Raw genomic sequence first — 26,581 nt, 5'->3', positions numbered from 1 at the left:
AGGGCTGCTGGGTAATGGCTGAGACATTACTGGAGGTGACTGGACACCTGGTGCTGAGCATATGGGAAGGGAGAAGAATGCTGCTGACACCAAGGTATTCATCGTATGGCACACTGACCTCTTACGGATGAACGTTTAAAAAAAGAATGAACACCACTTTTACTTTTTAAACTAGCAGTTTGAATAGTACCAACACCTGTGGTAGGTGCTGGGTTCTCCTTGTGATACTGTGTCTCCAGATTTCTATGAACTTTTTTCTTTGTCTTGCTATCTCTCATAGCCCTTCTTCATTCTGTTCTCTTTGACACATGGAGCAAGTTCTAGTCACAGCAGTAAAACTTTGGTTATATTGCAGGGTGACCAGCTGGCAGTTTTGATGATCATGACTGGTGGCATGCACAGAGTAGTAGTCCCTGTTGTCCCCAAGGGGAATGTCCCCCAGGAGGAAATGGGCTGTACCAGAAAGTGCACTGTGTGACAGCCACTGCACCAGAGGAAGCTCGCTATTTACATGAGCCTGAAGGCAGGTGCAGATTTTTTCACCTGCTGCACACAGGAAGCAGCATGGCCAATGTCTGACTTTCCTTCAGGCAATCTCCTCTATGCTCCTCAGTAAGGCACGGGAGTCGTGGTTAAATATTACAGTCTAACCTTTTACTTGCTCACAGACTGAATTGGGGCTAAGTAACTTTAGGCCATTAGCTCAATTTTAGGTATTTCTTCCACTGGATAAAGAGCAGTTGACAATCATATCTTCCAAAATGGATGACTCGGAGTGAAAATCCTGGGCTACCTTTACCTACAGAAAAGCATGGTGCCAGCACACATCTAAAGGATCCTCCTCTGTCCATTTTTCTGCACCTTTAATAGGATTCTCTCAAGTTCCCATTCCCTCTTCCTTTGTCACTGGTTTGTTTTGACCCTCATAATATTCACTGGGCAGCCTGAATTAGATTTCTGAATGCTGACTGTTGGATCTGAACCTTCTTCCTTCTGGGAGGATAGGACTGACAGCTTATGGAGAACTTGTTTGACTGTGAAATCAGGAAGGGTTTTTGAGAGCTGCCTTAGTCATTTATCCTGCCGGTATCCCCATTCTTACTAGATGGTACTGGGAACCCTCCCAGCTCCAAAACCTTCTGCTTCCCCACTGCTTAGCTGCCCCAGTGGTGCTGAAGACAAAAGTGACAGGTCTTAATAGAAAGAAGAGGGGACACATAAGGACTGGTCATTAATTCTTCATTTAAGTATGTCATCAGTTGCCTTTAGGCAATACCAACATAAGTTGCTGGCATTCAAGGAAACATCAAATAGACTTTCTATGCTAACAGCAAAGACCTAATTGTACCAAAATGCTGAACACAGTTTCAAAGAACACAATGTATCTCCACTATTTCCACCTCTGTGTTGTTCTTTGGGAAAAACAATAAAGCCCACCTCACTGGTAGTCCCCTATACTAAAATGGAAAGTTTTCTTCAAGTATAACTGAAGCTGGAGTTTTCATTCACCTGTTAGATTTGAAGACTAACTGAAGGAATGATCACAGCAATTATTCACACTGGCAAATTGGCAAAACCTACATTTGTGACAATCAATTGTATTTCATTGTTACATTTGCAAAGGCCTTGGTTCTAAATATAAGATAGGCAGAAATCGTTCTGTTTAGTATGTCCTAAAATTATCCAGCACAGAAATACTTTAAGGAAGTGTAAAATGAATTCCCAATTTCTCAAAAGGCAGCTTAAAGGGGAAGGCATGCTGATGTGGAAGTATTGAATAAATGCCATCTCGGTAAGAATTTTACCAAATGTAGGAAAGAGCCATTCACGTCCTGTCCTTGTTAGAAGATTCATGGAGAAAATACTCCCACTCAGATAGAAATTCACTGTAAACAGCTCTCTTGCTGTTAGAGTTGATGTACTTTTGAAGATGCAGTGGCTCTTAGAAGGAAAAGAGCATGTTGTGCAATAATGTGGCCTTACGTTGCATAGACACTTCCAGCTTTGGAATGTGAAATGTCTGAAACTGGGAGTGGGTGGACAAGAGGTGGAGCCAGTCAGGAGCCTGGGTGGCTGCGTTTCTGAGAAACTCTCTTCTCCTGGTGAGTACTGCTCATTCGCCAAGCACACGGCTAAAGCCCTGAATAGTGCTGAGTTGAACCACTAAACAGTATCAAGTTTCAAATGGACATGGAGCTATAGGGGGATATTTTGGAAGTTAATTGTATAAAACCTCATTGAAAACAAGGCTGAATTCTTTCAGACCTGAGACAGCCTCCCAAAATGCGTCAGAGTCTCTGGATGCTGCAGCGAGGTCAGCTTCCCTGCCCCCCTACCTGTGAGTCAGGACAATTCTATTATAGGAAGCTTTTATTGGAGGCTCTCGATAGAGAGGTAGACAACATGCAGATGGTGAGGACACAGTGGGACAGAGTTTGGATCCTGTGCCTGCATAAGTGGTCACCAATAGGCGACCAACAGGTCAGAAGAGCATTTTTTCTGGAGAACAGTGGGATACTAAGGAAAGAATAGTATTTGAGCAAGAGGTAGGTTCAACTGATTTCACCTTCTGTCTAATTAAAACTTGGATTCAGAGTCAACTTAAGCTGGCATTGTATTGATTTCTCAAAGGGGACAAAGGCTAGGTCTCTTGTGGGCTTAATGCCCTCGGTGCTTGTCTGCAGTTCCTTCCTTATTTACTTTTGCTGAAAATCACAGAAAAATAATTTAGAGCAGCTCAGTTCACTGTAGAGAGAAAAAGAAGACTAAGGAGGAAACCGAATGTATTCGACAGGTGGGAATTTCAGAGGTGTTATCTTGATTTTCAGTCAAGGCAGACACTTTTCAAAATAGAAACTTCCTGTGGGGTAGTCACCCACTTACTCTTTCCTTTCCTATAAATTCAGACCTGCTCATGGGTGGATCAACATTACTGGGACTTAAAAATATCTGTGAGCAGTGCTGACCCGTTTATATTAGCGTGCCTATAACTTTTTCCTTGTTTGCTATTGCTGTTATTACCTGGACTGCTCTAGCAGAGTGTTGGCATAGATGAAATTCCTGCAGCAAGCAGTATTTTGACAACTTGGAGCTGTGGTTCTAGATGTGCTCTTCTTTTAATGCTGGCAGATACTCTGTGTTTCCTGGACTCACTGCTACTGGAGAAGTATCTTACAGCAGTCTGTGATTAAAAGGATACCTCTAGAAATAATTTACTCTATGAGGACTTTTAGTTTTTCTATGTGAGATTGCTGGCAGCAGGTAAGAGATTCTGGAAACCACTTGTAGTTATTTAATTCATGACCTGTCAGAAAAGAAGGTTTCGGGTTCCACTCTTGATGAGCACCTTGAGTGAAAAGCAGAGCATGCAAAAGGCTGACCTACCTGAGCCCTCAGCACAATGGGTAGTTTGCATTTGAGTGATCTTCCTGAGAGCACCCCATGTGGAGTTTTCTGCTTTATTGAGGGCTTGTGTTGTACTGGTTTGATCCACTTTTCATTTCACTGGTGGAATATTTCTGTTAACTTTTCCACAAGCTGATTCAAACTGCATACAAAGGGGAAAAAAAGAAAAGATTCAGATTTGAACCCATGGGTGGTGCATTTTATGAGCAACTTCATCAAGGCGTTTTTCCAAGAGGTGTAAACAACCTTTTCCTTAAAAAATGTAAAACAAATAGATGCACTTCTGGTGTCCCTCTGAGTGCCAAGCATTCATTAATAAACACTCAGGCAAATGGACCTCTTTATGCAGATGCGTCTGAGCCTGTATGTGGACCTATTCACATGTGGAGTTTGAGTTGGAGAAAATAAGGTGCTTTTGTTAGACTTGCTGAGGCAGTTACCTGCCTGAGATTACATTTGTGTTTTTCATTCTGAAAGTTTTAAGTCTAAAGATGGTTGTGATGGAAAAGAACTACCTAAAGCATAAAGCAAGGCCATGGTTTATCTGAGCTTTATGATGAGGAGGGGGTGGACAGGCAAATCTAAGCAGAGCAGTGTGGTCTCCCAAAAGGCGTGTAGAACTGCCCCAGACAGAGGATGCTTCTGGACATTTTGATGACACCAGCTGCCACATTCCCCTTTAGTGTGATTCAGCAAATTATTTCCCTGTTGGATAAGATGGAAGTAAGCTTCCTTTGCCGTCTGCCTGGTTGCCTGCTGTCCAGACCTGCTCTGACCAGTCAGCAGGAAATGTGAGTGCCTTTGACCTCCACTGGCCCTTTTCTGGCCTTCCTCTGCCCTTTGCTCTTTCTGTCAAGGTCCTGTTGCAGTTAGACTTCAGGATAGCAGCCTAAGTGCCAGCATCTCCCAGCTATCATGTGAAACTGCAGTTTGGTTCACATCAGTTCTGTTCTTTCTCTAAGCAGTTTATACTGAATATAAAAGTTTATATCTTATGATTAGATTTGACGTCCTTGAACAGATCAAGGAGGAAAACGAATTGTTACCCCAAAGAAAGTTGTGAAGAAAAATATCAGTGATGGCTTTTTTGCTTTTAAGTTTTGCTGATCAGAAATCAGAGGCAGAATTTTGGCTCAAACATCCATAGCGATTTTGCAATCAAATACTCCCAGTTTGTGAAGATGCAAACAGCAGCTCCTCCAGCTTGCTCTAATGAACCAGCAGCTCTTTGTTGATGCTAGCAAAGCAATTAGGCTCCCTCTTACGCAGTTGCATCTGAGCAATTTGGTTTATTTTATTCGGGCAGACCTCACCAATCCTCACAATTAAAGTGGCATTTTCATCTCATCCATAGGGCTTGAGAAAACGCTTTTGAAGGTCTTCGTTCTTCTGATGAGCTTGGGAGAGGAGCAAAATCAAACAAGTTTTTTGTGGCAGGAGTTGGGTCGTGACTGAGACAGTTGGCTACTTCATTATAGCAAACACGTAGGTGGCCTTTCTCATGTTTTGAGATCCAAGAGAGGAGCTCTGACTTGACTGACATCTTTGAGTGAAGTCAATCCCTTGCAGAAGGAGGGTCAGGTCAGCTGTGCCATATGCAGCACACGCTGACAGTGAGCCCTTTCCTCTCGCCTACTTTGAAGTTACAGTCGCTATCTTTTTGGCAGGATCAGATCCAAGTGGTGAGATGGCCCTGAGTTCGGGCAACTTAAAATGTCTGTAATTCTTTGCACCTGTTTGATTGTGGTATTTATAGCTCATTTTTACCCGTGCTCACTTTTCAGTGTAACAGTTACCAGCGGACTTCCTTGCTGGTACTGGTTCCACTCTGAAGGAAAGGCTGGATGTAATTTGAAGGATCATTAGGGTGAGATCAACTCTTGAAACCCGAGTCAAGTTAATGATGAAACCTGAGTTTTGTTAATAATACATTGTAATTATTACTCCCAGGAGGGCAGATGCCTCATATTTCTCATCTTTTTAGCTTGAGGATCCTAGTTACTATGGTCTTGTTCAACTTGTTGGCTGTTCCACCCCTTGCTTGGATCTACCTGGTCTCCACCATCAGATTTCCACTTGAGCTTTCCCAGGCAGAGCAGTGTCTGGGGTGCAGAGGGGCCGAGAGGAGGATACATGATCAACAGATGAAACAGCAGGACGTTAATAATACAAGATACCTAATTGGACATGCCCTTTTGCCCAGCAACATGGACATGTGTCAGTGCACAGAAGGCACCAGGCCCTGTGGCAACCTGCTCCCACCTGCTACAGGTCTTCCTGAGGACAAAATTGCATTATGAGCTGAGCCACTTGCCTGCTGCAATTGCCAATAAGGCATTAGTCCTAACCCTTCATAGACTGCATCTATGCTTGCACCTCTGAGATTCTGGGCCAGATTGGAGAGGTGACTTAAGTCACGGTGTGCCTTATGTGTTGGTGAGTGGGAGGGGAGTGCACACTGGGGAAAATGACACCGTGCAGGGGCGTGAGAGAGAAGGCTGTGGCAGGAAAAGCATCCTGCAACAGGAAATAGGAAGATGTGAGATAGTGCAGACTCTTTTTACTTAATGCCGTATTTCCTTACTGCCTCCCGTAGCTCCTGTTGCAGCCTCCCCTGCTGCCCTGTGCTGGTGCCCACTGCCTCCATTTCCCCATGGTGGAGTGTTGTGCCTTAACCAACTGTAGGCTTTCATTTTGTGGGAAATGCCATTGTGGAACTGCTGTCCCATCTGAAGTGCAGGGCACCACTATATCCAGTCTCCCACCCCACCTGTGCCACCTGTTTGTGAAGGCATGAGTTAGGGACTTACTTTAGGACAAGATGAAGTGGCCTTAAGTTGCACGAGGGAAGGTTTAGTTGGGCTATTAGGAAAACTTTCTTCATAGAGAGGTTGGTCAAGCAGTGGAACAGGCTGCTCAGGGAAGTGGTGGAGTCATCATCCTGGACGTATTTGAAGTCTTGTAGATGTAGCACTTTGGGACAAAGTTTAGTGGTGGGCTTAACAGTTTTAAGTTAATGGTTGGGGTCAATGATATTAAAGGTCTTTTCCAATTTAAATGATTCCATGATTCTATATTTGGGACAAGAATGTTCCAACACCCGTCGTTTAAACAATGGACAAATGAGAAAGCCTGTGGGAGGAACTTACCAAAAAAGAAGACTTCATTCCATGATTTTGGGATTTCAGTGTATTCTACAGAATTTCAGAAAATACTGTGTAATAGTAAGTGTTATGTTTTCTTAAATGTACAGTGAAGATAATTGTTAATTTTTCTAATACACTTTTCCGCAATTTTCTTAGTTTAATCTTCTCCTTTATACATGTTTCTTTAAATGAGTGCAATCTTAAAAAAATAGGTAATATATTACTGTTACTTAAACAGAGTTTCTACTCCAAATCTGAGTCGGGAAATAGGTTGAGGTTGTGATTGCTTTGCTTTTGACTTTATAACTTAAGATCCTCAAAGTGGTTGAGGGTATGTGGTCCTGTCTCCTATTAACTTTATGGAAATGTACTGCCAGAATATGGTCTTCAGTATTTAAGCCTACCAATAATTTTTTTACATCCATATTTCCTTTAATATAATAACATTTATTCTTCATTTCAGATGAAAATTAAATTGTCTGAAGAATAGTATCATCAACTGATTTGTCTTGCATCATCATGTTTATCTATTCTAGTAAAAAAATCAGTGATTATTAAATTTACTGCTAAGGCAAAGAATGAAAAGACAAAACTATGATGCTGCTCAAGGAGTGCTCTTGCATCAATGGGAATTAATCACAACATACCAAAAAAAGAACATGGTCTCTATTTCCCACTGGATCTAATGTTAAAAATTTAATCTTATTAACTTCAATTGCTTTTTGTTTAATGTTAAAATCAGAGGAAAATAAAAATTCTAATGTCAGAATAATCAGAATCTTGCATGTGAAGTTGGCAGTATGTTACAGTGGGCTTTTTTCCCTGTTGTAAATGAGAGAAAAGGTCTGGTAAAAACCTGTGTGTTTTTTGTTTAGCCCAGCAGAAGTTATGGGTGGTGTTTGGAGGCACACAGGAAGGCTGCAAAATAATGAAACAAACCCCTCTTGTGCACATCAGCCAAACGAATCATGATATCGAACAAAAAGCAAAATTGAGGGGGAGACCATTTCCTTGCACAGCTCATGCAGAGCACTAGTCAGCACTAGGAATTTGGCATGAGTGTGGCTTTCAGTAGCGGTATTGCAGTCACAGGCTTTAAATAGTTGCAGATGTTCTGAAGGGGATTGTGGGGACCGTCCCTGCCTTCCCTTTGGGAAGCAGGGAGCGAAGTGCATGGCCTTCAGGAGCACGGAGTTTCCCTGGAAGGAGACTTGGCTGAACACCTCAGCTGAGTGTAGCTGTGGCTTGTCCTCTTGCAGTCAAACCCACGGGAGGCTCAGGGCTCCTCTCAGGATGAGCAGTGGGATGGTCTGTGTGGCAGCCCAACCAAGGCTGGCCAGCACCAGCAGTGGGTCCAGCCCTTCTGTTCCTGGCCGAGGGGCGACCCTTTGGCTGCAGCCTGAAGTGTCAGTAACTAATGTTTCCCTTCGTGGCAGGTCCTTCGTTCCAGGGAGGGGCTGTGCACCAGCCCAGGGCGTGCAGGATTGGGCTGTGAGAGAGCCACCGTGTCCCACTGCTGCTGGCCGGGCAGAGCCGCGCTCCAGGGCATGGGACCTGCCCCCTGCCTCTGCCTCCTGCTGCTTCCCAGAGTTTGCTGGTACAGCTCTGGTTTTGCCCCTGAATGTATTCCCATAGTCCTACAGGCTGTTTATTGGGATGTCTTAACAGAAAGCTTCCAGCTATTTGTCATGGGATGTCAGGATGCAAAAGCCACATGGAAGGTCTGCCTGGTCTCTTCAGCTTTACTGTTATAATGTCAGTAAAAAGGGGATGATTTCAAGATCTGACTTTTACCCCCCTAGTGTTCTCAAGTTTCTCAAGTTAGAAACAGGAAGCTGTTTTGCATAAAGGTAAGATTGTGTTTTTAACAAGAAAAGTTGGTGTTAGACAGACTAAATATACCCACACAGTCATACTCAGTGGGTAGTCCTGGCTATTTTTAGGCTTTATTTGTGCCTCTCTTTTTTTTTTTTTTTTTTTTTTTTTTTTTTAGTGACACCTCCACTGTACCTTCAGCTTGTAGAGAGGCACCACTTCCTGCACTGGTATGAAACTGGCAATTGCAGCCAGCCTTGTCAGGTGTCATTTATCAGGCATTGCAGAGGGTTGGTTTCAGCAAAGGAAGAACAAAGCTTAATAAAAAGAGAGAGAGAGGGAGAAGTATTCTCTTAATAATTTGCCCTTTGCAACAACAGACCCTTATCAGATCCTGCGCTCATCTGGCTGCTGACGCTGTACTTGCTTCATTAGTATGAGCTATTTTTACACCTTTTGTGTCTTTTGAGGAACCGAGTGGGCCTGCTGGCTCGTAGTGATTCACCATCTCCAGGCGAACAGGGTGTCCTCAAACCCTGTCAGTGGGGGAGGAAGGGAAAAGCAGGGGGAAGAGTTCAATTGAATAAGCGAGCCGATTAGGTCTAACATAAGATTATTTATCTTAGATGGTTTGAGTGCTAAAACACTGCACTGCCTTAAGGAAAATAGCCCTACATGTTTTTGGTTTGCAGTCCAGCATTTCAGATTGTTAGGAGCTATCCCAAGGAACATTTAGTAATAATTAGTTCAAGTGTAGCTTAGCAAGCATGAAGCCCTGCATGCTTGTGCATATACTCTTTGCGATCATTTTCCTGTCTGTAAAGGGAGTGTTGAGGGCTGGACATGGGGATATTTGGGAGTGAACTTGATTTTTAAAGGTCACTTCCAATTCAAAACATTGGGTTGCATGTTGGTGATACTTTCTTTTGTTTGTTGTGTACAGATGTTGCTGGTGTATCACAAGCACCCAAGATACTTTTGGGCCAGACTGTTAGGTGATTTCACTTCCATTTCTGATAATGAAAATTAAAACTAAACTTGGTGGAATGAGCCAGGAAGGATGCAGGAGAAGGAGAACCCTGTATGAAGTTGTCAGGAGTTTTTTAAAGCTGAGCAACAGTTGCTTTCCCTTTTGATGGACCATCAGTCCTGAGAATGTCCTCTTAGGGCCTGTTGACCTTTTGCCTGGTGGCTGAAATTAGGATTCTTTGCTGCCCTTACTTCAGCTTTTCATGGGTAGGAGTAATTTGGTGTTCAGTGCTTTCATATTGCAGGTTTCCTTGGCATAGTTTCAAAAGTTAGTGGTATGTGGGATACGGATACGAAACTTGAGGGTGCCATGGTGATGCACCCTGGTCTGACCTTGTGTGATAAAAAGTCATCATGAAATCTGAACAGTGTCTTTCCCGAAAAATGTTTTGGGTTTTATTATGTTGTGCTTGTTGAGAATCTGTAACTTAGCCGTCAGCTCAGTCTGTGCCTTAAATAGCAACAGCCCTGGAATAACAGAGGCTTTAAATGTAGTTTCTGGCATTTTGGTAGATATTCATCTCTTCAGAAGTGTTTGCTTGGGAGAGTGATGGTGATGTTAATAAACACAGTTGATTTGTGTTCTGTAGAAAGAAACTTAAGTGCAAAGAGTGAAATTCCATGTACAACTACAAAATGCAGCAAAAAGCATATGCATATATTGCTGAATTTTTAAGAGGTGTTCTAGTGCAATTGAATGTTATGCATCCTGACTTTCAATGCTTCATACAGTAAAAAAAGAACGAAGTGCTGTAAAATAGGACCAGAATAATTTTAAAGAGGATTTTTTTTCTTTTTTCCTCTGCTAGCCGTCCTGAGGGTTGTAAAGGAAGCAGCATTCTTAAATATGCAGCCAAATTAATGTATCCTACATTACCACTATAGTGATCCTTTAGGCAATGCTCAGTGACTGGATTTGCTGTGCCAAAATGCCTGTATTGAGTCATTAGTCAAAATGAAACATTTTGGCTGCTGAGTAGTGACTGTTGTGACATCTATGCGATATTTAGGATTTGAGACTTAATAGCTGATCTCAGCTGAACTCTTACCAAGTATTCAGAATGGATTGAAATAAAACTGCTGTGAAGACCCATTCTACTTTGGGGGCAAAAAGTGAAAAAAAAAAATGAAGAACATACTGCTGATGCTTAGCATGTGTCTGTTTTTGTTTTGACATGTGATGACCACAGAGCTTGGTAAACAATGACAGGTTTTAAAATAAGCTTGCATAATAATTGGTGTGAGTGAAAAACAAATGCAAGCTCAGGCACTATAAATGTCTTCATATGTAATTCTTCCCAGGGTGAGGGTTTCAGTCAGAGGCAGTGCATTTGCTCATTCAAAAAGGTGTTTGAAAGATACTGATATTTTCATGTGAAATGGAAGTAGTTTCTTCTGACATGGTGTGAAAGGAGGCATGGCTGTTCACAAAATCTGCCGTGGTTGCATAATTAGGATTGTGTAACTTTTTAACTTAAAAAACCTCACTTCCCAGAAAATTCAGTTATGTTTTCCCTCTGAGTTGAAAATGCTAGGCAAAGGCCTGATATTTGCCTAGTGTTTCCTTTTGGCATGAGAAGAATAGTTACTTTGTACCTAAAAATGTTGCAGTATTTACTCAATTTTTTTTTTTTCCTGGGAAAACCTGGGGGAAAGCTGTATCGTATCTTAACAGGGATTTACCAGTACAGCTGCATTCTCCCCAGTGGCTGCCTGTTTGCTGTCCTTATGTGAAAATGATGAGGAATTTCAGCCTTTTCATGTCTTTCAGTTTGGAAAATTCTTATATCTGACAACTTTAACAGTTTGAACTCTCCAGTGAAAATGTTCTTACCCTTCCTATTGTAGGTGATGTTTTATAAGTCTCTAAATTACTACAAACCACATCCACATGGGAATCTTGCTCTTTGCATACACTTTATCCTTCCCAAGTGCTGCTAAATTCATAGTTTACCTAATCTGTCCTTTATTAGGTGTGAAATTTCCCTTTCCGATTAACACATTCCTTTGTGTTGAATTGAGTAAAAAAATTCTTCAATCTCAGTAATTTTCACCAGTTCTTCCAAATACAAAACTTTTATTGCAATCCCAGTGGCATCACATGGCATCATTGGTTAGTATCTGAGCCTTTGCTTTTCAGAGGTTTTTAGCCCTTTTTGGGGAGGGCCAAAGCTCCGTTTATTTTCTACATGGCAAAAAGTAATTCTACAAACCGTGATTGCAAACTTAGTTGACACTTCTATGGTTTGGCACAGTATCCTTATGTTGAACTGCTGTGGCTCAGAAGAAAGTGAGGTAAAGTTAAATTTCTGCTGACAGAGAGTAGTCCAAGAGTCAAGAGCTCATTTGTATCTCAGCACTGTTTAGGATACTCCTGGACATTGTTAATGTGTATTTAGTAAATACGGTTGCTTACTACTTAATTTACCCTTGAGAGACACTCATTCTTCTGCAGATAGCACCAATGGGATTAGGCATCATATTTGATTGCTACAGCCATCAAAATGGTGTTTAAAGAGGACCTTGGCGGGCGTCGGTTTCTGGCTGTTCTCTGCATGGGAGCTGTTCCCAGTCTTATAAGTCACTGTGTAGTACAGTTTAAAAGAAAATGGGTATGGGCAGGGCAAAACAATTGTGGTTTTCGTTGCCTTCTGAAATTTTAATAATCCTGGAAGTACTGCCTGTCAGATCTGCCATTGCTCTGCCATTATGTTTTAAGGCCCACATGAGAAATGATTGGTATTTTATTAAACTGTTTTCTTTTTTTAACTTTTTCCCCAAGGAAATAAGTACCAGCGTGAAACAAGTAGCAGTTTATATAGTTCTCTTGTTTAGTTTACTATCTGAATGATCCCAGTCCTTTGCTTTTGTATAGGGATGGATTCAGGATGTCCATGTCAGAAGGCAGTCAGAACAGGTAACTTTTGTATTATCTGGCATACTCTGTCAGACTCTTGAAGTTCACAGCAAGATTAGGCAACTAGAAACAAAATACTTACCTGATCCATTAAAAGTAGTGGGATCAGAGGGATCAATTAACTGCTAATTGGTTGACAAGACTGTTTGACTTGGCATCTCTTTGATAGCAGGGTTTTGTTCAATTCAGGGAGAAGAATTGTGATTTGTTTTCACATTCCTACCTATAAAGGAAGCGCTTAAGATTAATTTGGCTCCTGCATGGTTTTTTGGGTGGTTTTTTTCTTTTTTCTTTTCTTTCTTTTTTTTTTTTTTTTTTTCTTTTAATACTCATCCTGTGGAAATAAGTGTTCAACTGGTCTTGGGCAATGTTAAAGTTTTTTTTATACCTTTTTTTCCATCTGGTAGTAATGTGTACATTGTGTATGATGCTGAAACAGGAAATAATGATCTACTTTTAAGTGAGCAATCCTTGTCATTATAGTTAAAAGGTCAATGTTAAAGCATTTCTGCTCTAGACTTCTCTATGGCTTCTTAAAATACACTCAATTTGAAGTTAAGGTTTTTGGTTGTTGCTGTTTTTCTATGAAGAACAGCAGTTTTAAATTATATTTGAGATACTTAACATAGCAAAAACTGAGTGTTTTGCTGCAGCTGTACTCAAAGCATTTAGGATACAAACCAGCATCTCTTAATGAAAATCACCTGTGTTTTCTTACTACTGTGTAATTGAACATTTCATGTACTATATGATACAATTTTCTCTGTAGACATCTTAGAGATGTTGGATTAGTTTATTTTCACCTTGTGGCAAATAACTTCAGGTATTTCATGGGTAGGATGTAAAAGTCTAAGCCTAAGTGGTCTGATTCTGTTTGTTTTTATGAGGAATTAATCTGGAATTATGTCCTTGGATTTGCAACTCATTGCTTCAGATTCATACCAGGTTAATGTAGAGCAGAATTTGACTCTCCTTGTTGGAATAATTTGTCTCCTTTTATTCTCTCTGAGTCAAGTCTTGTAATGAGAGGCTCTTATTTCATACCTGATTTTTCTGTTAGTGTGTGCTTGACCTCTAACTCAGTAGGGTCACATTCAGAGTCTAGCTCTTCTTCACAGCAAGTACACATGGACATTTATGTGGAATGTCTGAACAGGCCTAAGATCCTACAGTTCAGGTGTTCAGCTGCAACAGATTTGATTATTTAATTGTTTTCTTAGTTGATTTCAGTGTACTTTTAAGCAGACAGATTGCAGGTATTTTCTTCAACATAATCTCATAATGGTCTCAGGTAGTATTTTGAATTATATGAAATAATTAAGAATAAGGTGAATTTGGTAAAAGCATAAAATTAATTAAATAATCCTATTGCAGTTATCTAAAATATATTAGATGCCAGTTCTCAATGGCTGAGATTCTAGAGCAGTTCTCAAAGTATAAGCCAGATACAGCAATATATCTGAAATAATAATTGCACAAATCAAAATGCCAGGTTTTATCCCATTTCTAGTTTTACATGCACAGAATCTGTCCCTTGAAATCAACAACTACCAGTTGCCCTCATGAGAGCAAAAGCCTGAAGCTGTTTGGTCACACTGAGGTTGCAGTCTGCCCTTGATGTATCTATAACTGGGTCCTCTCAGTGAGTCTCCTCAGTTCCTGGCTTCTTGGGGAATCCTTGTGAGCACAATATAGCAATGGAGAACAGATCCTGCCCTGTAGCTTGTCTTCAAGTAAGCTAAGTACAGTTTGTTAGATCTTTGTGTACTGCGTGTACTCGCTGAGCTGTGTTTGGGTTTGTATTGGAGGGTACTTTTAAATGACATTTTAAAAAGTATATTGTAATAATTAGTTCAGCTGCCCAAATTAAAAAAGAAAAAAACAAACACCAAAGAAACCACCCAAAAAAACCCCAAAACCCAACCAAACCCATAAGTAGTATTCTAAATATTTCAGGGTTTTTCCAAAACTGTGGTTCTCTGGCTGGTTTTGGAGAGTGGCAATATATTCAATAAAGTACTGAAATCCAGAGGGCAGACAGAACATCAAGGGTGGAATTAAATTAACAAATTAGAGTAGCATCTTCAAATCTGAAGAGGTAACAACAGCAGTTACAAGATAGAAAGTGGTAGATTAAAATAAATACATCTAACCTGTTTTAAAAGAGCTGCCTTCTTTGATTTGCATGTGCAAAATGATGTCTTACTGCTCCTGCCAAACTGTAGCAAAAGCACAGGCAGGCTCCCATTCCCTAGTAATTCAGACTTTGCCAAGTGTCAGTTGGTCACCTTTTTTCTCATTTGTGTAAAATGCCAAAACTATACACCCCAAGGACTGCATTCTTTTTGTTATGTTGCTGCATAACATCCTCAGCCCATGAATGAATATATAACCTAGGAAAGAAGGATGAACAAATGCTTACCTATCTTCATGCCACTTAAATCCTTCAGTTCAGAGGTGCACACTGGGTGCTGGTTGAGAGCTCTTCTTCAAACTTAGCCCACCCATGACTCTGCCTATGCAGGAGAAACTGTAAGTCCATGTTTTACTAGCGATCCCAGTCTTCTTACATTGCTCACTGGGATATCAGCACCAAGCAGTTCTTTGGGGAATCTTATTAGTCGGACAAAGGAAACTATGTAGGACAGCAAGCTGAAAGTATGCTGTCTTTCTTCCTGAAAGGCCAAGGCAATTTTCTTCTCAGTTGCAGGTGGGGAAGAGTTCAGAGGTGGCTCCTCTTCTAAGGCTGGTGGGCTTATCCCAGACATAAACTAGACTTGCCTAATAAGGGTCTTGGCAGAGGTCTGTGCATGAATGTAAGGATTTCATAGGAGCCACTGCAGTTTGTCTGTGCTAACACTTGCCCTGTAGAATACAAATTCTTCAGGGGCCAGTTACTGTGGTTTTGGGTCGGCTTTGTGCTGGCAGAGCTGGACAGAAAAGATTTAAAACAAGGTTGGATCTGACCCTTAGTCATTACGCTAGAGTCAATATTTATTCTGTATGGTGCGCTCAGGATTTAGCCTGGAAGACATAAGCTTCCAATTTGTTCACTTGCAAGAACTGTAATATGAGCTACAAATTGAGAAGCAGTAAAAGTAATATTTTGCCAAATTTTATTTTAAAGCTGTTGAGTGTAATCATTTTAATGGTCTGAAAAAAAAAAAAAGGAGAAAAAAAAAAAAGAAAAGAAGGAATAATCTTGGAGCTCTGCAGTCAATCAGATATACATCCCCTGCATACAGCTCACAAAGACACTCTCTTTAAAAGAGTAGCAATAGGATAATGTTCCTTTCTCAAAAGTCCTGAAGATCTTGATTTAGTAGGTGCATCTGACATAAATGCAGCTCCTGGTTTCCAAGTAATCTTCTCATGTTCAAAGTTTTCATAGAAGTGAAATGTCCTGTTCTGAAGCAGGCAGATAGCACAGCTAATGCGACTAGGGGAGCTGGCTCTCGGGCCTCATTCCTGTCAGGAAACCTGGCTTGGCCCCCAGCCAGGAAGGACTTTGCAGCTCCTGTCAAACAATGTGCTCCGTGCAACTCCCATATGGCTTCTGATCCGTGTAGGTGGGCTACTCTTACTCACTCTGCAGAGCTGAGCCGTGTCAAAGGTATTGAAAAAACTGTGCACTTTTATCATCCGTGGTTCCTTGGTTTTAAATAGGTAGTACTTGAAATATAATGAGTTTCTGCCTATTGAATAGTATGCATTTGATGAAAAACAATGTTTAAAAGTATATTTGCAATTTTTTGCAAAGGAGAAACATTAATCACTTGGAAAAATGGAAGTCTTTTGTTGGTTTAAGCTAGGCTGTGGATGTAGCCAGACGACATAGAGTCTTGACTGGACAAAACAGACAGAATGCCAACTAGCTTTGCAGTGTCTTACATTTCTCCAGTTAGGCCAGTTTTCCATTAGGGAGGGGAAAAAGAGCAAGAGAAATAATGTTAAAGCCATCTTTGACACAGGATGGGTGGCAGCTCAAACCAAACCAGAAATTATGATATTCTTTCTGGAAAGGGATTTATTTTCCCCAGGAGAGTGGCTCTTGCCATGCTTAAGCCATCAATTATCCCTGTAATTAGTCTATACCTGTTTCATAGTGTAGGTTGAAAAATTGTGTAGAATGTTCTGAAATTGCAGGACTGAAGAATGGCTTTAACTCTGTAACAGAATTCTCAGTCCAGAACGGGAAACTTTTGGATGTATATTAGCATCATCTTTTGCTGAAATAAAACCACTGCTAGCACATTGCTGTGACTGGCAGATTTCTTCTATAACGGTGCTCTCAGTAAAAGGAGTATGGAAAAGAAAGGATGCTCCCATCTTACAGAAATTTCTCCTTCACCATTTGCAGAATTGCCTAATAAGGAGAAGAGTATTTTTCTTTGAAGAAGGAAAATAACTTTATGTTCTCTCAGGGAAGAACATTCACTCTTGTCCCTGTTTCTGCCTTCTCAAGCCACACATTTTCCTTTACATCTGTGCTGGTGTATTGGCATCATTAGCGACCTGCGATTGTAGCTCAGCTACTGGAACTGGTTGGCCACTAACCTGCCATTTCCTCCTGAGCCCCTGCCGAGCTGCTCTGCAGTAACCACTTCTGATATAATGTAACTTCTGCACAAGGATTTCTTTTTCCATTTGGACAGGTACCTTTCATTTGAGGAAGTGAATTAGGAAATTTTATATATCTATATCTATATATTTGGATTGCATTTTTCTTTTTTATTTTAGTGAATCATACAAGAGAGCTATTTAAAAAAGCCATTAGAACATCCAAGTTAAATGACATTATGACCCAAAATATTCTGGTTTGCATTTGATAACTTGCTCTTATTTTGTACTACAGGGGGTTTCTCTATAGTTAAAATTTAAAAAAAAAAATTTGACTAAACCAACATGCCATCAGTTATTGCTGGCCTAACTACTGACATATTATTTTTACTACTAGTAATTAATTCATATCAGGTGGCATGGTACTGATTTTATTTGTCTCAAGTTATCAGGCTCTGCTAAGTCTATTTGTTCTTGGAAAGTGTGATTAATTATAAAGAATTAAAAAATGTTTTTAAATTTTTTGTTGATTTTTTCCTTTATGGAGCTTAGTTTTTTATCATTTTTGGTGCTATTCAATGGAGAAAACATGAGTGCTCTAACTTCTTTCGGATCGTTGCTAATTGAGGATCATTACAATAGTCTATATCCCCTAATCTGAAGCTTATGTTCCAGCTGTTAGGGTCTTTCTTTAAAGATGCTCTGACTTTTGGCATAAATAAAAGGCATAAAGAATTGCTGTCATTGTTGCTTTTGTTATCACAATTGAACAAACATCCTTTTCAATGAAATAAAAGCAAATATCTGTTTTTGAGGAATGATTTGTTGAAAACTAAAAGGGAGAGTCCTCCTTTGATGGGAGAAATGACCTTAAGGCAATGAGATGATGTTCAGGCTCCTCTTTTCTGAGCTGATCTTTTCAACAATACAGAGTAGCCTGCAGTGTAGTGACAGTCAGAGAGGTGGCAAATCATGGCAGTCAGAAGTCTTTTAACCATGTATTCTCTAATTTTGTTCTGTAAGTTTTGTCTTTGAGAAGGCAGCCATGTATTCTGTAGTAGTATCACACAGGTGTTAACTAATTTGGACACCTACTCCTGTTTCACTGCATTTTCTTGTCCCTGAATGGTGACACCTTGACCAGGAGTTTGTGCTGGTCCCTGAAACATTTAATGAGAGGCCTGGAGTCTACAAGTATTAGCTGAAGAGAGGCATTGAAAGGGAATTTGCCAAGGGGATTCAGGGATAATCCAGGCTTAACAAAGGCCTAGGAATGAAGAGGTACATTGGCAGCTCCGTTTTCACTGATTCAGAAAAGTGGGACTTTATTAGTTTAGACTTGCTGTTATTCATCTACACATTAGAAACCTAAGTCCTTTAAAACCATGCAGGCTTATAGTCTTCCAATGTAATTGCTCAGGCCTCTAAGACACAACACAAAATTTTCCAGTGGATGAGTATATGAAATTTTCAGACCTCTACTGTAAAGAAGATTTTCGTCATCATCTGTACCTAATATCAAAAATTTCTTATTTTTCTTTTCCACAGGAAATTTGAAGATAGTCATGCCTATTAGATGTTTTGAAGATGCAGGTAATTACTTTATACTGAAAAAAAGAATCCTAAGTGCCTATTACCTTTGTGTTTTCCTGCACTTTGCTGTTCTTTCTTTAAGCCAAATTCATTTTCTCTGCTGTAGGTATGAAAAGTATTCCAGTATCTCTAATACTGATTTTTTACCCTTTTCCTTGCTATTGTTAAATTGTGGCTGTCTTTATAATTGTCATTATTTTATCCAGAAAATGTCCCGTGTTTGGATAACATGAAAACAGAAAGCAAACGTTCTACTTCAAATTCAAATGCTGTACTTTTCTGTGAAAATCATACCTCTGAGCTTTTGGTCTTTTTAATATAACTGTGGAAACCTGTTGCATTTAAGCATTAAATATGCATGTATACCTGGATGGAATTGTTTCAATACGGAAATCTAAACTGCTAAAGTCACACAAGCACTGTCTTTCTAATACATCCTTTACATCTAGCGTCACATTCTCACAAGGATTTAACATAGTGATTTGAAGATGGAGTTAGGGAAAGGTACCAGTAGTGCTGTGTTTGAAATACCAGTTTGGTGTCTCTTTTTCGACTGTTTAAGAGTAGTCTAGAATGTTGAACCACACCTCCTTATGAAACCATTTAGATGATCGAAGGTAAGAAGTACCTCACTTTAGCAATTTTTTAGCAATACTGGGTATATACCCCAAGTTGACTAGTTGACTGTAAGAAAAAAGCATCTCCATAGTGGAGAGCCATGTGCATAGAGAACCTCTATGTCAAAATCATCTATCATGATATGGAAAGATTTCATCTCTGATCAAACTACTTTGACTTGAGAGGAAGGCCAGGTGACTGAAGTGCGTGTCTGAACCCTACGTGAGTAACACTGGATAAGGTAATTCCCACTCACAGTGTTAGGCTTCTATTTTCAGCAGTGATTTGCTGAAAGAGCTCTGAAAATATATGGTGGACTTTTTGAGATCAAGTCTTTAAACTGTCTCCTGAAAGCCTTCCAGAACTACTGATTAATTTGGAATGTGTAGGTCTCTATTTTCTATTCCTAGAGCTGCTATGGAGTAGTGATTATGCTTGTGTGCAGTCTCTGGAGCCAGTCTTTACTGTGTCTGCTCACAGAAGGGAGTTTTGTGAAATGTATTTACCTTTGCTGAAGTCCCTCAGTAATTTCCATGTAAGGCTAAATAGAAGTGCAACCTGACTGCATCAATGTTGTTCAGTATGGCTGTACTAACTGATGTCTGTGGGTTTGTTTTTTTTTTTTTTTATTTTATATTTCTGTACAGATAGCTGTGTCACCATGGAAGAGATGAAGAGAACTTTGCTCTAGGAGATCACAAGTATCTCTGGATCATTCTGCATCTCAGTATTTAATAACAATGGAACATGTCCAAATGCTATAACAAGTCTTTGCAAATGTATAACAAACTGTTTAGGAAAGTTCATGCCAAGAACAGAACTGTGTAATACTCTCATTAGTGCACAGACACAAATCTAATGCCTATAGACTACTGTGTGGAAAGTTCCAAAGAGAAAGAAAAGTCTGTGAACTTGCAACAGCCCTGGAAAAATGGGAGCAACAAAACTTTAAAAAGCACAGCTTTGGGCACACTCCATGTGTCTGCACAGCTTTCAAGTGAACTAGCACTTAAGACCTTGTGTAACAAAATGGACTCTGGGGACACAGCTATAGGGCAAAAAGCTACCTCAAGGTCTGGAGAAACTGCTAAAGTACCAAGCAGATGGAGGCAAGAACATTCAGCTGTTATTAAGATGAGCACTTTCGGCAGTCAAGAAGTACAGCGGCAACCACAAATAGATCACGAGCAAGTAGGAAACACGGCATCAGCACAACTTTTTAGTTCTGGGAAACTGGTATCATCAAATGAAGCTGCACAGCAAGTCACAGAGAAGCAATATCCACAGCATCGTCCAAGCCCTTACTCATGTCAACATTCACTTTCCTTTCCACAGCATTCATTGCCACAAGGTTTCTTGCACAACATAAAGCCACATCAGAGCTTGGAAGGCCCTCCATGGCAGTTTCCTAGCCACTTGCAATCAGTTGCCTCAGAGGACTTGTTTCCTTTTCATATGCATAGCCATAGTGGAGGTTTCTCCAGGAAGAAGATTTCAAGTTTGAACCCTGCATACAGCCAATATTCACAGAAATCTTTAGAACAATCAGAAGATGCTCACAAAAAAGAGCACAAACCCAAAAAGCCTGGCAAGTACATTTGTCCTTACTGTAATCGGGCCTGTGCCAAACCTAGTGTACTTAAAAAGCATATTAGGTCTCATACTGGTGAGCGACCATACCCTTGTGTCCCTTGTGGTTTCTCCTTCAAGACGAAAAGCAACCTTTACAAACACAGGAAGTCACATGCCCATGCAATTAAGGCAGGGTTGGTACCTTTCACAGAGTCAGCAGTCTCTAAGTTGGACCTCGATGCCAGTTACATCGATGTGGAAGCTGAGATACATTCAGATGGAGAGCAGAGCACAGACACTGATGAGGAGACCTCACTCCTAGTGGAAGGGTCTGACAAACTGAGCCCAATCTCGCAGCTCCCACTGGACATTGCTAGCAGGAGTGGTTTTCACTCCTCCATGGAAGAGTCCTTGGTGGGGCCAATGAAAGTCCCCATTCTGATTATCCCTAAAAGTGGGATTCAGTTACCCAGTGAGAGTTCACCATATATTAGCTCTGATATGTTGCAAACCCCATCCTTAAGTACCAAGTCTGATGACTCTCATACAGTTAAACAGCGACTTGCACTAAGACTGTCAGAGAAAAAAGGACAAGATTCTGAGCAGTCATTAAACCTCCTGAGCCCACACAGTAAGGGAAGCACTGACTCTGGCTATTTTTCCCGCTCAGAAAGCGCTGAGCAGCAAATTAGCCCACCAAATACTAATGCAAAGTCTTACGAGGAAATAATTTTTGGGAAGTTCTATAGGATTAATCAAAGAACAGCACTAACTGTAGCCACAACAAATCAGGAACACAGTTTAATGGGTAGAAAGGGCAAAACAGACCCGTCACCTCTTTTAAATAACAGAATAGATATCAAGATACTTGAGGAACATATTTCTCACCTGACTCCAAATAAAGAGGAGCTCATGGACTCCAGTAATTTGAGCACTATTAAGTCTACACAAGTTTATCCAGGCAGCAATGCAGAATGTAGACAATCCCAGACCACATCATCCATCAAAAGTGAATCCAACTTGTACCAAGTCAGTCAGCAGGGTGATGTGCCTGTCCTTCTAGAGCCCCCAGTAGATTCCTCTCCTCTTATTAGAAGTAACTCCATGCCAACCTCTTCTGCAAACAGCCTAAGTATTCCCCCGTCTCTGAGAGGAAGCCATTCTTTTGATGAGAAGATGACTGGCTCTGATGATGTATTTTATCCCGGGACAGTGGGAATATCCCACCAAAGAATGTTGAGAAGGCAGGCTGCCTTTGAACTGCCATCTGTACAGGAGGGACACTCAGATTCAGACTATCATGGAAGACCAGGAAAAAATATCATTATTGCTTCCAGCAGACAGACAGCAGGTGAGAGAGGACCATCCTTAAAAGAGAAGAAAGGAGACAGGACCTTTTATGACTATGATGCCAGTGGAAAGCACTACAGAAAGTGGGAAGAATTTGAAGCTCAGAAGCAGAACTACAGGGACTCACCATCCTTAGGTGGAATGAACAAAGGGGGAGAGTTTTTTATTGATGCGCTTGGACAATCTCAGTCAGTGCCATCCATGCTTGGAACAACTTTTGAAAACAGAAAGCGAAGGAAAGAGGAGAGTGTTGGAGATGAAGAAGACAGTCCTATGATTTGCAGCAGTACAACTGGCACCCCTGGGGGAATTCAATCTTTGGACTTAGATCCCAAATCCCAAATTCCGGAAGTGCCAAGAAGTGGATTCGCCCTTCAAGGCCTGGAAAATGCTCCCCATTGCCATGCGGAGCGTTTTGAAATGTGCAGGCCTTACTTGCAGTCCGGAAGTCCAGCAGCTTCTTTGGAAGACTCACCCCTTACTGCAGAGCAAGAAAAGACTGCAGAATCACTGGTTAGAAAGCCCCCTGGAAATGTCATCTCTGTCATTCAGCACACAAATTCATTGAGTAGGCCAAACTCATTTGAAAGGTCTGAATCTACAGAACATATTGCATGCCAGCAGGAAAAGATGTATTCACCATCTGAAACATGCGAGAGTGAGATTTGTGAGTCCCCAATGAGCCCAGACCGAGCTCCACAGATGGAAAATGTTGACACTGGGAAGCCATCCCCATCCCAGCAGCCTCAGCCGTGTCACATGCAGCCCAGGTTGGTTCGCCAGCACAACATACAGGTACCTGAAATTCGTGTCACGGAGGAGCCAGACAAGCCCGAAAAAGATAAAGAAGTGCAGAGTAAAGAGCAGGAGAGACCCACTGAGGAATTCCAGTGGCCCCAGAGAAGTGAAACCCTTTCTCAACTTCCAGCTGAGAAGCTACCACCCAAAAAGAAGCGTTTAAGACTGGCTGACATGGAGCACTCCTCTGGGGAATCCAGTTTTGAGTCTACAGGTACCAGTCTCTCTCGCAGCCCGAGCCAAGAAAGTAATTTGTCCCACAGTTCAAGTTTTTCAATGTCCTTTGAAAGAGAAGAGAATATGAAATTCATCACACCTCCCAAACAAGATGAATTTGGAAAACAGTCTGAGTTTTTAACAGTTCCAGCAGGTGCTTACTCACTTTCCGTCCCTGGGCATCACCATCAGAGGGAAATGAGACGCTGCTCATCTGAACAGATGCCCTGTCCTCATGCTGCTGAAATCCCGGAGATCCGAAGTAAATCCTTTGATTATGGGAACCTGTCTCATGCCTCTTCAGCTGGGACACCTACTGTGGCATTGTCTCCATCCCGAGAAAGGAAGAAATGCTTCTTGGTTCGCCAAGCTTCCTTCAGTGGTTTTCCAGAGATTTCTCAGACTGATCAGAGCACAGAACAAAGTATAAAGCAGGAGCAGATGGAACATTCACAGGTTGGTCTTCGCTCTTCCCAGCTTGTCTGGCATCACTCCCCTTCCTCTGTACTTCAGCCCATTCAGGTAGATGACTCTGGAAAACAGGCTATTGGCTCTTGTGCTCAGCTTAGTAATAGCTCATCCCACCTTGTCCAGCAACAGACTCTTGTTGCAGACAGCCCAGAAATGTTAAGGACTCCCTTAATCCAACAAGCACCTTATATTCCTAACAAACATCCATCAGAGCAGCAGCAGCTATTTGCACATCAGGAAAAAGTCCCATTCCCCCCTATTCATAGCACCTTGTTTCAGTTCCCCTATCCAGCTGTCTGCATGGTTCACTTACCACCATCTCAGCAGCCTATCTTGTGGCAGTCCTGCACAGAGCCCCTGCACTTCCAGCATCCATTTGTACAACAACTGCAGAAATCTTACGTCAAACAGGCTTTCCAAATAGATGTACCTCCAAGTTATCACCTGGAACATGCACCTGAGCTTATTGGAAAGAAAGCAGCTGATTATGTGCATGCTAAAGAGCAAGCATACCAGCATTACTCAGGAACATCTGGGCCATATTCAAAAAATACTCTTGCTAAGTACCAGTCAGACCACAGCATTAAACCAACAGATACCTCCTCTGAGCAGCATCTTCAGACAGATTTTGACTCACCAAGTGATGGATCTGTACAGTCTTTGCCAGGAACTGTTGTTCCTGTCAGGATTCAAACCCACGTGCCATCTTATGGTAGTGTCATGTACACAAGCATTTCCCAGATCCTTGGACAGAGCAACAGTCCTGCAATCGTAATTTGTAAAGTCGATGAGACAGTTTCTCAAAGAACATTGGCAACTAATGCAACCATGCAAGGAATTGGATTTAACATAGCTCAGATGTTGGGTCATCATGGAGGACTAGAAAAATATCCTTTGTGGAAAGTGCCGCAGACACTTCCACTTGGACTGGAGCCACCAATTCCCTTGTGTTTGCCTTCCACTTCTGACATGGCTTCTACCTTGGGAGGAAGCAAACGAATGCTTTCCCCTGCCAGCAGCTTGGAGCTCTTCATGGAGACCAAGCAGCAGAAACGCGTCAAAGAAGAAAAAATGTATGGGCAGATAGTTGAGGAACTAAGTGCAGTTGAGTTGACTAACTCAGATATAAAGAAAGATTTTCCAAGAATGCAGAAGCCGCAACTAGTGAGGCAGAGCTGTGCTACTGAGCCAAAAGAAAGTCTGCCATCCATGTCATCCTCTTCGTCACTGTCATCGTCGACATCTCAAGATTTCCCACCTGTCAGCATGGCAGGAGCTGATGCATTCCCACTGAGCAGAGAGAAACTTTCCAGTTTTGATTCTGCATCACCGGGACAGAAGTCCAGTGGCCCATCTGAAGGAAGAGACTCACCAGAAGAGTTGGATGTGGATGAAACAGCCTCAGATATGAGTATGAGTCCACAGAGGTCTTCATTGCCACCAGGAGAAATTCAGGCAGAAGACCAACTGAAACATCAAAAATTACCTCTTGGGATGTTAGTGCAGATGTCATCCAATACTGTTGGGAAAGTCACAACCTCAACCATTCTCCTGACAGATGTAGCAGATTTTCAACAGATCCTTCAGTTTCCAAGTCTGCGTACTACAACTACTGTCAGCTGGTGTTTCTTAAACTATACGAAACCCAATTACACCCAGCAACCAACCCTCAAAGCTTCTGTTTATGCCTCATGGTGTATAAGTTCTTGTAACCCAAACCCATCTGGGCTAAGTACAAAGACCACTTTAGCACTTTTAAGGTCCAAGCAAAAAAACACCACAGAAATCTACACCCTGGCTGCTATGCACAGACCTGGAGCTGGTAAACTGACATCATCAAGTGCATGGAAGCAGTTTGCTCAGGTAAATAAGAATTTTTAATAAAATTAAATTCATATATGTTTATATGAGAAATTTCTAGTAAACTGTAAAATGTGAGTTAATTTTTTTTAAAAAAAAAAGTTCCTCCATTGGGAAATCAGCCAGCAACATCTTCCCAAGACAACTTTTGAGCCTCAGTTTATCCTTCTGCAAGCTCTGCTACTTCTGCTGTCTCTGTCTCTGTCTCCATTTTCAAAATCAGATGTGTAAGGTGAGGCTTTTAAGGCCCTCCTTTCATGTGTGCCAGAGCCTGATACATTATCTCCTTTTATTTTGCCCTTTGTTTTTCCCAATTTAAACAGCGTCAGACACAAACATGCATGTGCGTTTGTAAGAAAAGATTAAGATAAAATTGAGTAAGGATCTTCAGATCCATTTAATGTCTTTTACATATTGACTCTTCCTCATGGATTAAGCATTTGCTAATGGTGCCAGGGAAAATTCTGTAATGGCAGTAAATTACCTTCTGAGGCTTCTCCGTATCTATTTTCCATGATTATTTTTTTCCTGAGGAAAGATACAGTACTGTCTTTTCTGTCAAGACTCTTATAAAAATTTGTCCATGTTGCCTCCTCTCTTACTCTCTATCAAATTAAATGGGACAGATCAATTCATCACATAGAGTTGGACCAAAAAGTTTGAGAGTTTGGCTTTGACCTGGTATGTTAAAAGTATTTGAAATGAAGTGTGCGTTTATTGTATGCTCCAGAAGTAACACCCTTCCTTGACTTTGTTCTACAGATGAAACACGAGCCATTCTTCTTGTTTGGCAGCAAGCTTGAAAAGAAAGTAGTGGGGAATATTATAAAAGAAAGAGTAAAAGGAGACATTCATGGAGATAAAGACATTACATCCAAACAAACTGAGCCGATACGAATTAAAATCTTTGAAGGAGGGTAAGAAAATATAACTGGAAATTTCAAGCTCAGCCTGTCATTTTAAAGACATTTGAAAATGAATATGAATGAATTAGAATGTGAACAGTCTCCTGTATTCTTGCCATGTCGTGTAGCTCCCAAGTCTCTCTTTTTTGTGTATTTGTCAGTCTTAAAATGCACTGCAGGGTACCTGTATACTCACTCTACTTTGCTATTAAGACAATTGTTGTCCATCTGTGTGAGAGCACTCACTCAAAATTGTTATTTTAATTCCTTAAGTCATAAGGAAGTGGATGAACTGTTAACATTTTGATATTTTCTATGCTATTTCT

General features: G+C 41.1%; 1 protein-coding gene across 3 annotated transcripts in view; it reads left to right on the top strand.

Moving 5' to 3' along the window:
* Positions 1–26,581, top strand: part of HIVEP2 (HIVEP zinc finger 2) — a 136,711-nt gene that overhangs the window by 91,797 nt on the left and 18,333 nt on the right. For all 3 annotated transcript variants that reach the window (XM_066178994.1, XM_066178992.1, XM_066178995.1), the window contains 3 exons: positions 18,421–18,465; positions 19,731–25,353; positions 26,113–26,267. In XM_066178994.1, coding sequence (XP_066035091.1) covers positions 19,942–25,353; positions 26,113–26,267 — 5,567 coding nt within the window. In that variant the 5' untranslated portion in view covers positions 18,421–18,465; positions 19,731–19,941. The remainder of the gene's footprint in view (positions 1–18,420; positions 18,466–19,730; positions 25,354–26,112; positions 26,268–26,581) is intronic.

Source organism: Chamaea fasciata, unplaced genomic scaffold (assembly GCF_029207755.1).
Source record: "Chamaea fasciata isolate MVZ Bird 193981 ecotype frontalis unplaced genomic scaffold, bChaFas1.0.hap1 SCAF_3, whole genome shotgun sequence".
Taxonomy (NCBI): domain Eukaryota; kingdom Metazoa; phylum Chordata; class Aves; order Passeriformes; family Sylviidae; genus Chamaea; species Chamaea fasciata.
This window is presented reverse-complemented; position numbering and strand designations above follow the sequence as displayed.